Source organism: Mustela putorius, unplaced genomic scaffold, assembly GCF_011764305.1.
Source record: "Mustela putorius furo isolate JIRA1106 unplaced genomic scaffold, ASM1176430v1.1 tig00003834_pilon_pilon_pilon, whole genome shotgun sequence".
In the NCBI taxonomy this organism is placed as follows: Eukaryota; Metazoa; Chordata; class Mammalia; order Carnivora; family Mustelidae; genus Mustela; species Mustela putorius.
This window is the reverse complement of record NW_025421987.1, coordinates 114,569,469-114,582,472: the sequence shown is the minus strand read 5'-3', so window position 1 is coordinate 114,582,472 and position 13,004 is coordinate 114,569,469. Positions and strand designations below refer to the sequence as shown.

At 35.8% G+C, this 13,004-nt stretch overlaps 1 protein-coding gene across 1 annotated transcript in view; it reads right to left on the bottom strand.

The window, feature by feature from the left end:
- The window catches only part of KCNH8 (potassium voltage-gated channel subfamily H member 8), a 253,019-nt gene that overhangs the window by 178,092 nt on the left and 61,923 nt on the right, over positions 1 to 13,004 (bottom strand). The window contains exon 3 of the mRNA XM_045088951.1: positions 7,890 to 7,922. Coding sequence (XP_044944886.1) covers positions 7,890 to 7,922 — 33 coding nt within the window. The remainder of the gene's footprint in view (positions 1 to 7,889; positions 7,923 to 13,004) is intronic.

The following is a 13,004-nucleotide window of genomic DNA, read 5'->3' as shown; positions in this document are numbered from 1 at the left end:
ATGCTTATCAGATAATCATTATCACCATCATTGTTTTCACATCTTGTCTTTTTCAATCTATTTTCCACATAAATCCTCAAAAGACTGCTGTGCATAAAACTTGAGTCTGTATTTTATAAAGTCATGTATGTTTTATCCCACTTCTGTTGGAATTATCTTCTGTTTATTTATTTTATTTATATCTTGAAGTAAACATTTTATTAGGTACAACATATATACAAAAAAAGAAGAGACAAATCAAAAGTGTGCAGCTGAATTTCTGGTTAGTACTGATCTTGTATATCGAAATCGGAAAAAAAATATATGTGTATGTGTGATTTATATATATATCCTATGAGTTCTGCTTCTCTGCGGAACCTCATCTCTGGTTTACTCACCACCTAGCTTCAACAGTATGAGTACATATATGTACTCACTCCACTCCTCTAGTTTCTTTTGAGGCAAATTCAAGGTATCATATCTATATCTATGTATATCTATCTATCTATATCTATATCTATATCTATCTATCTATCTAGTCTACCTATACTCTACATACTATGTATACATAGATATCTAATAAAAAGTTTTTAAAGCAAATCACAATATATATTGCATAAGTATATAACCACATTCTTTAAAATAATCAAATATCCAGTCATTGAGGAACTGTGGCTTTTAATTGGGATCCTTAGACTTCCAGGGTTTAGAGGAAGTGTCACAGGGATGGAAATACACAAGTGTGGGATGGAAGAAAGTCACCAGGCAATGCACTAGGTCAAGCCCCATTTCTTTATGTTTCAGAAAAATGAGCTTTGGAATGAGATTTTATTCAATAAAAGAACTCTGTCATTTAGAGAAAATGGAAATTACTAAATAGGTAATCTTGGGTCAAAACAAGAGTACTATTCTTTCTGCTTTTCTCAAACTAGAAAAAAAATGTGCACTTAGTAGAGAAGTGCATTGGATAATGCAGTAGGTGCTCTGGCTTTGCACAGTTTCTGGTCTGGAAGATGGATTATGTTGTTTATTTTGCTCCTCATTCCTAGTACAGGGACAGAGGGAAGTAAGTTAACTAACTAATGTTGCTAGAGTTACTTAATCACATTCTTTATTCATGTAGTTGATATATTCACTTCAATTGTTCTGTGTGAGGAATTTAAGTCACTGATTGTGGGAAGTTTGGGAGGAGCTTTTATACAAGAATTGGCTAAAAAGACAAAGGGTAATTGTTTTAGAATTCAATGGCAGAACTTGATTTCTTTTGAAAAGGCCTCTGATTGAGTTAGATGAAATCGGAATAATGCCAGAGGATTATTACAAGAACAAGTAGCTTTCCCTTGAAAGTGAAAAGCTGAAATAACTGAAAAATTTTTTTAAAAGTCTGAGAAGTCCAAGCAGCAAAACAGCAGGAAATAAAGTGAGGGATTGAGATGAACTAGTATTAAGAATTCAGAAAAAAAATTTTGAGTAATGTCTATGCCCAACATGGGGCTTGAACTCATGACCCTGAGAACAAGATTCACATACTCTACTGACTCAGCCAGCCAAGCACTCCAGGAATTCAAAAAATTTTCAAGTGTTAACAATTATGATAGATACTAGGTATGAAGACCAAGGTTAGTTTAAATAGCCATAAAAAGAATAAAATTCATTTATACAACATACCAATTTCAAAATGACTCAAGAATTACTCATTTTTATATTTTTTAGAGCAAATGTATATTTATCCACTTTTAAACGTTAATATTTTCCAGCCTAAGAATTGCTGTATTCAGTTTACTGTAATTTCCTTTCTACCTTTTCGTTTTGGTTAATCTTTTACCCTAATAATTTTTTTAAAAACATCAAAGTTCGTGGTTATTGATCTGTGTAGGTACCAAGCCACTAGCCATTTTGAAACTTAAAAAGGGACCATTCCCTACCTTTGAAAATTAAAATATGTAAATTTTAAAATCAGAAAAAAATAGCCACCAAGCTGTTGACAAAGGAAGAGAGGCAAATGGAAGAGTAAACATTTCTATTTTAAAAAAATCTTTGCTTAACAGTACTGGTGGAAATAAATTTTCAGAAAATATCATAGAAATTGAAAATCCCTAGAGTTGCCTGGGTGGCTAAATTGGCTAAGCTTCTTAAGCCTCGACTCTTGATTTCAGCTTAGATTTTGATCCTGAGATCAAGTCTGACTATGTTCAGTGGGGAGTCTGTTTGAGAGTGTCTCCCTTCCCCCTGCAACTCACACACACACAACACTCTCTCTTTCTCTCAAATAAATAAATAAATCCTTCTTCCCCCATAATAGGAAATTGAAAATGCCTTGATGAGTGATTCTTTGAATTTATTAAAGTGTCTTTCAATGATAAATTCAAATAACTGGACCAAGGCTGATGTAATTATCTTTTAATGAGCACTAATAATTTCACTGAAAGAGTTGTATGTTACACAAATCAGAAATAACAAACATACCAACCTGCCACAGGACCATGCATTTCTGCTTTCCACTCCATTTCTTCCTGTTTTGAGTGTTGCCAGTTTAGTAGAAAACAGAGACAGAACATTTCTGGCTTGGTTTATTGGGGATCATGCTAAAGAACTTTAACTCTTCAATGAAATATTGGAATAATCTAGAAGGGGAAGATGTGAGTTGACTTTTGCTTTTGGATTTAGAGTGAAGTATGCCCTGAAGGAGTATTTTAGAGGCAGAAAAAGCACACAAATGGCTAGCCAAAAACTTGAATGGATTGGTAGGAACATCCTCTAATTATTTACTCTTTTAAGATATTGTTCTGACAATATTTATCAAGAAAATAAATAAATTAGCAATACACAATGAAGAAAGAAAGTCCTTGCACATTCTAAATGTAACAAGTATTATAATGCAGTATAAGCAGAATTTTCCTATTTATGATTTTTTTTTAATGATTAGTTACATGTTGGTTAGGTGTCTCTTTTATGTTAATTTTAATCAAGCAAGATATGTATTTTCTTCAACTTTGTCCACTCAAAAACTGCAATTACTCAATTCTCCCTACCCACTGCTATTATAGATACATATCATATCATGGATTTATTAAGACATTGAGTAATGCAGTTTCTGAACTGTTTCATGGGTGGGGTATCCCTAGAAACAAGTGTTTAATGCTTCTTTGGGTGTTCCATAAAAGAATTCAAGTCAATATGTTGTCATTTAAAAGTTGCCAATGAGTTCTAGTTATACTGCCTGGAATTTGGAGTGGGTAGTTGGTGGATAAGTTTTAAAAGACCCCCCCCCCCTCCCCAATCATAATGGAACATAAAGCTGAGGGGGAAAAGGTTTAGGAACATAAAATAGATTAAAACATGAAGTTGTAAATATTAGGCATCAAAAACATTAGATAATGCTTCTAGGAAAGAAAAAATTTCATGTGAATTTAGGAGCAGGCAATGAAGGTCGATTATTAGGCAAGACGAATATGAGACCCAAGGCTTAGAGGTAGCAATAACATGGCAAATTCAGGAGAGAATAGAGCAATCACGGTAAGAGGATAGTAATTGTTAAAATTCTCTATAAATCTTGAAGCATTTTTCAGAAACATCAGAAGGCTTAGGACAAATGTGTTTGATTATTACAAGTAGTGTTAGAAATTTAAAAAAAAAAATTATCTTCCAGAGAAAGATAACAGATAGAAAAACCAGGAAGGACAGATAAAAACGAAGAGGAAGGGAAGAATTAACATTTACTGGAACATCTTCTGAGTTTTGGTTAATCAATGTGGATAAATTATATTAATATAAATCTCTTGTTAACCCTATAAGGTAGGCTTTATCTCCTCTGCTTAGTTAGCAGATGAGAGGACTGAGCTAAGAGAGCTGGTGTATCTCACTCAGCACGAGAATGGGTAGATCTGGCATCCATTTGGAGGTCTGTATGTCTCTAAAACCCACATATCTTCCACAAAACCTACTGCACTAAAGAGAATGTCAAGAACCACTCACACTTTATAAAGCAAGAAACCATTCATTCCCATGATCCTGACAGAAGAAATATGGAAAGGAACTCAGGAAGGAGCAGAAGATAGAAAGGTGAAATGGAAGAGTTTCCCAGAGAGTGGTAGACTCTCTATAAATATAACCACCTAACGGATCCTCACGCTCTTATTCATATACGCCTCTCTTCCTATCAAAACACAGAGTTTGTCCCCCCCCCCCATTGAATTTGGATTGGTTCTGTGACCAACAAAATATGGCAGAAGAGATGGTGCTTGACTTCCGTACTTATGCAGCCTCTATATTTGTCTGATCCAGCCTCTATGCAATGTAGCATAGAGCTACACAATGTAGCATAGAGCTGGATAATGACAGCTAGAGAGAGAGAAGGATAAGGATAAGAGGGGTGGGGGAGAGGGAAAGGGATACAGGAAGAGGAAGAGGGAAAGAAAGAGAAATAGAAACTTTGACAATCCGGCCATTCTCTCCTCCTCAGTGAAGCCACGGCATATGTTAAGTTCTTAAGGATAATCCAGTCTCTGCCAAGTTCCAAAATGATAGTAGCTACATGAGTGACTCCAGCAAACACCATTTGGAACAGAAGAACCACAAAACCTATCCAAAGAATCATGAGAAACAACAGACTATTATTGTTTTCACATTCTGGAGAAATCTGTTATGTAGCAAAGGCTGATAACACTTAGTTTTGGGATCCTGGAGTGGAGAAAACAAATCATCCAGAAAAGGTAAGGTAATAAGGTAATGTCACCTTAGTCTCTATCTGTATTCAGATACTTGAGCCTATATAGGACACTTAAAAATACCTCTATTAAAATACAAATACTCCCTGGAAAAGATACTTAGCTGCTTAGCAAGGATTCATTGACAAACCAATAGAGCACAACATATGGCACAGGATAGAGGGAAAGATTCTATTTAAGGCTGACCTAGAAAAAGGGGAATAAGAAAGGTACCAGAGAGACTTTATGATTTTGCAAAGGCTTGGCCCTGTCCATGTCTAGTTAATACCACTAACATCATCTCCATGATCACCACCCATCATGATCATCTATTGTGTCTATAATTGACTTACACTACCTACTTTAGGCAAATATCATCCTAAATCAAATTTAATTTATATTTCTCTAATCTCACAATGACACTCTAAGGTAGACACTGGCCCATTTTAGAGCTAATGGCTAAAGTGCAGTAGGTTTAAATAACTTGCCCAAATTCATGTAACTCACAAAAGGCAACCTAACAACTAATACCTAGTTCAGCCCAGTTCTAAAGACTTTGTCATTTGCACTTATCAGTTTCTCCTAATTTGCAGACACTGAGAACTGCCAAACCTCCAGGTTTTTTTTTTTTTTAATGTTAGTAGTTAATTTTGAAAAATAATCAAGCTCTATAAGACATTGGCCCATATTTTAGAGTTATAGAATATATTAAAAATTACTTATGATGAGAAACAAGTTTATAGAAATTCTAATGTAGAAATCAATTAAAAGTAAAAAAAAAAAATTTAAAATGTTTGCCATTATAATTTGTAGCAGGAGCATTATCACAATGACAGTGGGTGGTGAAATGATCCAATATTTTTCTCACTGGTATTCCCCAGTGTCCTACATGAAAGGACAGTGCTTTTTTTGTTCTGGTTCTTCTCGGTTTATAGAAGGCAAAGCAACAAAATCTTGGCCATCCTTTGAGGATGAAGGAATAAAATAGAATATCCATGAAGAATTCAGGTCAGCAAGAAATAACCGGGAATGAAAGTGTAAGGATAAAGGAGGAGAAAAGAAGAACAGAAGATATTGAAAACCAAGGCCAACGCCTTGTCTACAAGATCAACAAATAGATTTTACTCATTCATTCCATTTTAAAGCATCTTTTTATTTTGTGCCAGCCACTAAGCTGGGGAGCAAAGATAAATAAAGCACATTTCTTGACCTTAAGGAGAAGTAAGCAATTTGATTTATCCAGACAAAAGTTATGCTGGAAGGTTTGAAGACAACCCAGCTAATTCACAGAGGTCCCAAGATAAGGGCCAATTCATTTTCCATTCTGAGATGTCACTCTATCATTGTTACTGTGCATGCAATCTCCAGGTAAAGAACAGAGTCAATACTACAATCCTCTTATTACAACCACAGCATAAAATTGATAACATGATATGCAGAGCTGGAGGAATAGGGAGAGAGCCCTTTATGGAAGATTCCCTTAATTCTAAATGAACAGCGTCCTTGGAAGTCTTGAGCAATAATGCACCACTCAAAAATACTGAACAACAAATTAATTTACATTAACACCAAAATTCAACTATTAAAGAAACTTATGATATTAATTTGATCTCTCAACTTTTCCTTAATGCTATGTGTTATCGGGTGATGGTTTGGTTGCTCTATACTAATGCTTCTCAACCAGGGGAGATTTTAACAATGTCTGGAGACAGCTGGGGTTGCCACAACTGGGGTGTGGAGGCTACTGGCATCTAGTAGGTAGAAACCAGTGCTGTTCCTAAACATCCTGCAGGTACTACACAGGACAGCCTTTCATAGCAAACAATTATCTGACCCCAATATGTTAATAGTGCCAGGATTGAAAAAACTACCTACCTATATGACCATTTTGAACTTTAAGACCTTTTCATAATATTTAATCATAAGAAGGTATACCCATCCATACACAAAAGATGAACTACTCCTAAGGAAAATTTTAGGTGTATTTATTTTTACAAAATAAGGAAATAAAGTTACATAGTATTCAAATGACTTGATATCAATAAATGATTTAATCCTTTTTAAAGATTTGGGTCATGCTCTAATAATCAGTGTAACATTAAGTATTCAATTCAGAGATAGTGAATTGGTCCCTATTTCTCCAGTTATGCCCATCAATTCACAAATAATGATCTAATACTCTGATAAAATTGCTACCATGAGCATGAGGGTTTATAAGAATCAAACGATTTAATGACTGGCATTGAAATGCAAATTCCCACTAAATTCAATACACATACTAAAGTCTATTTTTGTCTTCCTTCTCCCTGAATAAGACCATAAGGTAACCAGGGACCTTTAGAAACTTCGTATGACCATTGAGACATCACACTCCTTAGTGAGTGCTTCTTCACTTAGCCACAAAGCTATTTACTGGGTTTTTCCCATTGACTCTGTGGGAGCATCAGAAAAAGAAAGTGTATACATACACCTCAGTTACAAGAACTGCTTTCTTTTGAAGCAATTCTCACAAACATAGTGGCATACTATGATAGCCTCCTAATTTTTTTCCTTAAAAGAAAAGTAATAGCATCTCATTCACTTGCATCCAGATTTTGAATCTGTAATAACCTCAGTAAAATCTAAGATAAAATGCCTGGATCTCTAGATTGACTTTATGCTTCTTTAATTAAATTAAGATTATAAAGTTAATTCAAAAGAACAATTTGTGAGGCATGCTAAAGCATTCCAGATGAGTCAACATGGTAGCAAACTATTCTTTTTTAGTCATCAAACAGACCCCCAAATGATCTCCCTATGTCAACAATATTTTATGGTTCTGCCTTTATTAACCATGTGTTAGATGCCAGGAAATGCATCTGTAAGCTTTATGAGACAAGAGCTGGCAAAACTAACAGTTCAATAAAAGAAACTCTTAGGTAAGAAAGAAGCTGACCACGGTTTGTAGCGCTCACAGATTTCCTTTTCTTATTATCCTGGTTGTATCCACCACTCTCCTGGGCTTCTAATACTCAACCAGTTTGACTCTAGTGTCTCCTTAAGCCTCCTCACACAGACGTGCCTCTCCCTCCTACCTATTGAATCAGAAAATGAAATATCATTTTCTTTACCATTTTTGGTACTAACACTTCACTACCCAGTTTTAACACTGTAAAATTCTTTGCCATGTTTTTAATGAATCTAGAACATGACTACTTCCAGGACCATATGGAGGAGCTCTTTTCCTTCCTCCCTCTTCTCTAGACCAGAAACATGGTCCTATTGATGTGAGTCCAAAAGTGACCTATGCTTTTTTTTTTTAAAAGGATTTACTTATTTATTTATTTGAGAGAGAGAAAGCACAAGCATTAAGGGCAGATGGAGAAGGAAAGATACTCACAAGCAGACTCCACATTGAGTGCAGAGCCCAATATGGGGCTCAATCCCACGACCCCTAGGTGACAACCTGAAATGAAGAATTGGTTGCTTAACTCGGCCACTCAGGCACCCTGACTACACTTTTTTTTAAAACTACAGAGGTTCCTGCGATTTGATAGTTAAAGTATGACACAAAATATAAGGCACAACAATTTCATTAGCACTTAGCTAACACATATTAAGTGCTGAATGTAATGACTTAAATAAGACCCACATGAGTGAGAGTTTCCAGGGTATCATGTCTAGAAATTAGAAGTGCCATAATTCAGATCTCCTGTTCCAATGCCATTTCTAGTATAAAATGATCTAGTTTGGGGAGTGGGGGAGGGAGGAATCTCTTGTTAATTAGTTGCCTAGATCAGGAATCTGCAGACTCTGGTCCACAAACTCATCTATTTTTGTAAATAAAGTTTTATTGGAACACAACCACACTTATTTGTTTACATATTGTCTATGGCTGCTTTTTGGCTATAATGGAAGAATTAAGTAGTTTCGATAGAGACTACATATGACTCATAACACCTAAAATATTTATTATCAGGCCTTTTATAGAGAAAGTGTGCTGATCCTTGATCTAGATCAAATGAGAAAGAGCGAATGAGAATGAAAATTTGAACTAACCATTTTCCCAAATATATTCTCTCTTGAGAACTAACTCACTAAAGAAGGAGAACGTATAATGGCCCAGCTTTATCATAACTTTTAAAAATTAAACTTTGCATAATTGATCCTAGGTTTATGTATGTAGGTGGTTTAAAGAAAAAAAAAAAGCACACCAGTAAGTACATTTGAAGTTCAAATATTTCTCAATTCTATTCATTCACCATTATGTAACATCAAACACTCCATAGAATGTAGGGTTTATGAGAATCAAACGATTTAATGACTGGCATTGAAATGCAAATTCCCACTAAATTCAATACACATACTAAAGTCTATTTTTGTCTTCCTTCTCCCTGAATAAGACCATAAGGTAACCAGGGACCTTTAGAAACTTCGTATGACCATTGAGACATCACACTCCTTAGTGAGTGCTTCTTCACTTAGCCACAAAGCTATTTACTGGGTTTTTCCCATTGACTCTGTGGGAGCATCAGAAAAAGAAAGTGTATACATACACCTCAGTTACAAGAACTCAAGTCAGAATAGGAGTTTTTCTGGCTGGTAAATACTGAATGTGGTGAAATGTACAGAGATTCCTATTCTTCTTCAGACAGAAGATCTGAAATATAAGTTCTGCAGTCCACGGTCTGTAAACAGGCTCTGTGACCCAGCATACTACAAGATTTCCTGTCAGGTAGTATGACTATGGAATTACAGATCCTTGTCATAAAAGACACCTAAGAAATTATCTAGTCTAATGATTTTATACAGTAGCTAGAGACACTGCAATTAAGAGAAGCAAAATGCCTGACCCAGAGATACGACTTGAACCTATAACTCTTGGGATCTCTTTACTATATCCTAGAGTTAGCACACTGACCTGCACCAGATAAAATCATGAAACAGAGGAAAGCTGTCCTCAGACAACCATAAACTTCAAACTCCCTTCTGATTATATGACTTACCAGAGGAGTTGCCCATCAAAGAATGAAGAATAAAGACCAAACTGTTTAACACAGCCTACAGTTGGAGGCCTGAACTACCGATAGGTTCTCCATTTAAGACCACCACTCTTATTCCTGAGGCTCTAGAACAGCTCACAAGCCAGCATGTCCTCATGAAGCCCAAGTAACCAAGAGCAGTTCTGGAAGACAAGTATCTTCAAGAAAACCTGGACACTAGAACCCATCCAATACCAAAAGAATAGGTATCTAGAACAAGGGGAAAGAGGCCCCATGTATAGTACACAAGGTACCATACAAGGCTTACTCCATGTTGTGGCCTTGTGTCTTTTCACAGGAAGCAGCAGCTGGAAGGGATCTTCTAGAACATCTCACCCAGCTATTCCACAGTTTCAATTTTATGGTCCATGAAAGCTGTGAACTTAGAATAAGTTCCTTGAGCTAATTTTAATATTGCATAAAACCAAGGACAAATAATTTTTATCATCATAATACCCCTAGAGCCATAATTATATTATACTTTCCTAATCTACATTTTAGCTAGAATAATATTTACTAATATCACATGACCAGAAGCTCTGATTGGCTACTGATGACATCAGAAGGATTTCCTTGAAAGAACCAAAGTGTAGAAACATGTTATATAGAGATAGCTCACACTCTTTTTAACAAAGTAAATGCCAAGAAGAGATATAATCTAGTACATTCAAAGTATAGATGAGGAAACTCAAGCCCAAGCCTAACAGAGTATTAAAGGCCTACTCAGGCTTACAGATGGCCAAATTTCCCATTTCTGAGTCAGTGTTCCTTCCACCAGAGCATGTTATAGAATCTTCTGCAGCAAACCAATCACACAGCCCTGTTTTCCTTATGTTTTGAAAAGAGGAAAGAAATAGAAGGAAAAATAGAAGGGATAAAAATGAAAGTAATTTAGCTTTTTTCAATGCCATAAATTTATCCATAGATTTTTGAATGTATGATTTCAAATAAATAGATAAAAGTTTAACTCACAGCAAAGTTAAACCTAAGTCTGCATATAATTTGCAGTACATTTAGCATGAATTTTTGTTTAGCATATTGATTCAGCTGATTTCCAATGGGTTCAATTAATATTATGCAAGATATCTAAATACAAACAAAACACTGTGCAGAAGGGAGTTTGAGAAAGTCAGTCTTTGCTTTTTAAAAAATCACTGTTTAATCTGGAAAAAGTTGGCAATCTTAAACCAGTTTGAAAAAGAAAAAAATCTAGAAAATCCCAATTAACTCCGATAAAGAGCAGAAGAAAGGAATTTTGGTCCAGGCTCTGGATTGACTTAGTTCTTAGAAAGGCTCTAAGAATTTGCATTATCTCAGTTTCAAATCTAGCAGAAAGTACATATGCCTGAATCTCATGATTTCTTGGCCCTGGGGTTGTGTGTCTCCCCAGTTTTGTGAGGATGATACAGCTCAACTTGGCCAAGGCTGAGTCAGACACTACCTCTGTAATCTAAGAGGAATGGGGCAAGCTCCACCAGAGTTATGGTCTGAGAATAGAGAAATAGAGGATCTCCTCCTTCCCGATACAACACAAGGAATTGGGCAAATGAATACAAGATGGACATGAGCCCCAAAAACGTCCAGGACATTCACACAATAAAAATGATTAAAAATATAACTAATATGCAAAAAGTTCAGATAACAGGCAAAATTGTGGGGAGGCTAATAATTTGGCTCTGGAACCAGACTGTATAGGTTCAAATCTTTACTTCACCACTTTCTAGCTATGTGACCTTAGGCAAATTACTTACCTTCATTGGGCTTTCATGTATTCATCTCTAAAAACAAAAAGAGAATAGTACCTTCTCACTGGCATTTTGTGATAATTAAATGAGATGAAACCCATATAAATGCTTAGAATAGTTCCTGACACATGGTCACCACTCAATCGACATTAACTCTCATGATTATTATTATTATTATTATTGGATATGAGAGGCAAACATGGTATGTATTTAAAAGATCAGAGGAAGGAGAGAACACTCACAAAGGAATTAACAGTGGGAGAAATGGTGCTCGATAGCACAGGATGGGTCATTTTGTGAGGGAGAGTGCGGAAAGATGGCATTCTAGATGATACAAAGTGTCATGGTGGAAAAAGCAAAAGGCACAGTAGATTAAAGGATCAGTCTAGAGTGAAGAGGAAAATCGTAACAGGGTCTTAACTGCAAGGAGTTTTTAAAAAATGTTGGGTAGGGGTCAATCTCCCAGGTTGTGTTCCTCCTAAAACGTAATTTTAAAAAAATCCATTTTTTTCATCTTGGATTTATAGGTCTTTTTTTTTTTTTTAAGATTTTGTTTATTTATTTATTTGACAGACAGAAATCACAAGTAGGCAGAGAGGCAGGCAGAGAGAGACAGGAGGGAAAGCAGGCTCCCTGCTGAGCAGATGGGAGGCTGATCCCAGGACCCTGGGATCATGACCCGAGCCGAAGGCAGAGGCTTTAACCCACTGAGCCACCCAGGTGCCCCTATAGGTCTTTTATCGTGAAACAATTATAAATCCCGTTTTATTCAAGCCACTTACTAAAAACAATTTTATATGAAGACATCACCATGTTATGTTTACGTTTACGACTTACTTGTAAAATTACTCCATTAAGAAACAGATTGTAACAACTGACCCCTTTGAACTCAAGAACAGCAATCTATCTTGTCAATATGGATGTGTTGATCTGCCGGTTATTATTCTCACTTCAAGAGACTCTTACCCTCCTGATGGCTTTCATCTCGTCCAGACTTGCTAACCCCTTTCTCATAGCCTCTCTTCGGAGACTTCATAAAAGCAATGCTGTTATGATTCCTAAGTTACAAGAATCCATAAGTAACACAAAAATGACATTCTTTATATTGACATTACATGATATTTTCCATCCATCCCTGGATAGGATTTGGCAGCACTTTGTTGAGGTAAGAATTCTGCACCTATCTCACAAAAATAATGATTTGCTTTAGGTTAAGGAAGGCATTATTTTTTAACAAGTAGGCAAAAGCTAACCAATCAAAGTCATACAATTAACTAGTTTTATAACAGTTATTTATGTAGAGTGAGACTGGAATTTTACTTAGGTAAAGAATGAACACAAGGAAAATTCTCTCGCCCCATTACGCCTTAAGAGTCAGTGTATTATTTGTTTGCGCACTCTTACATTCCAAAATACGTTGTTGGTGGCGGTTGTTGCTTTTCAAATCTATGCCTACTGTGTGGCAAGCACTCTACTAGAAGCTAGAAAACAGAGTCATAGCCCTGTCTGACACATATTTTAACATTTCTGATGTACGAAGTCCCCATACTTCC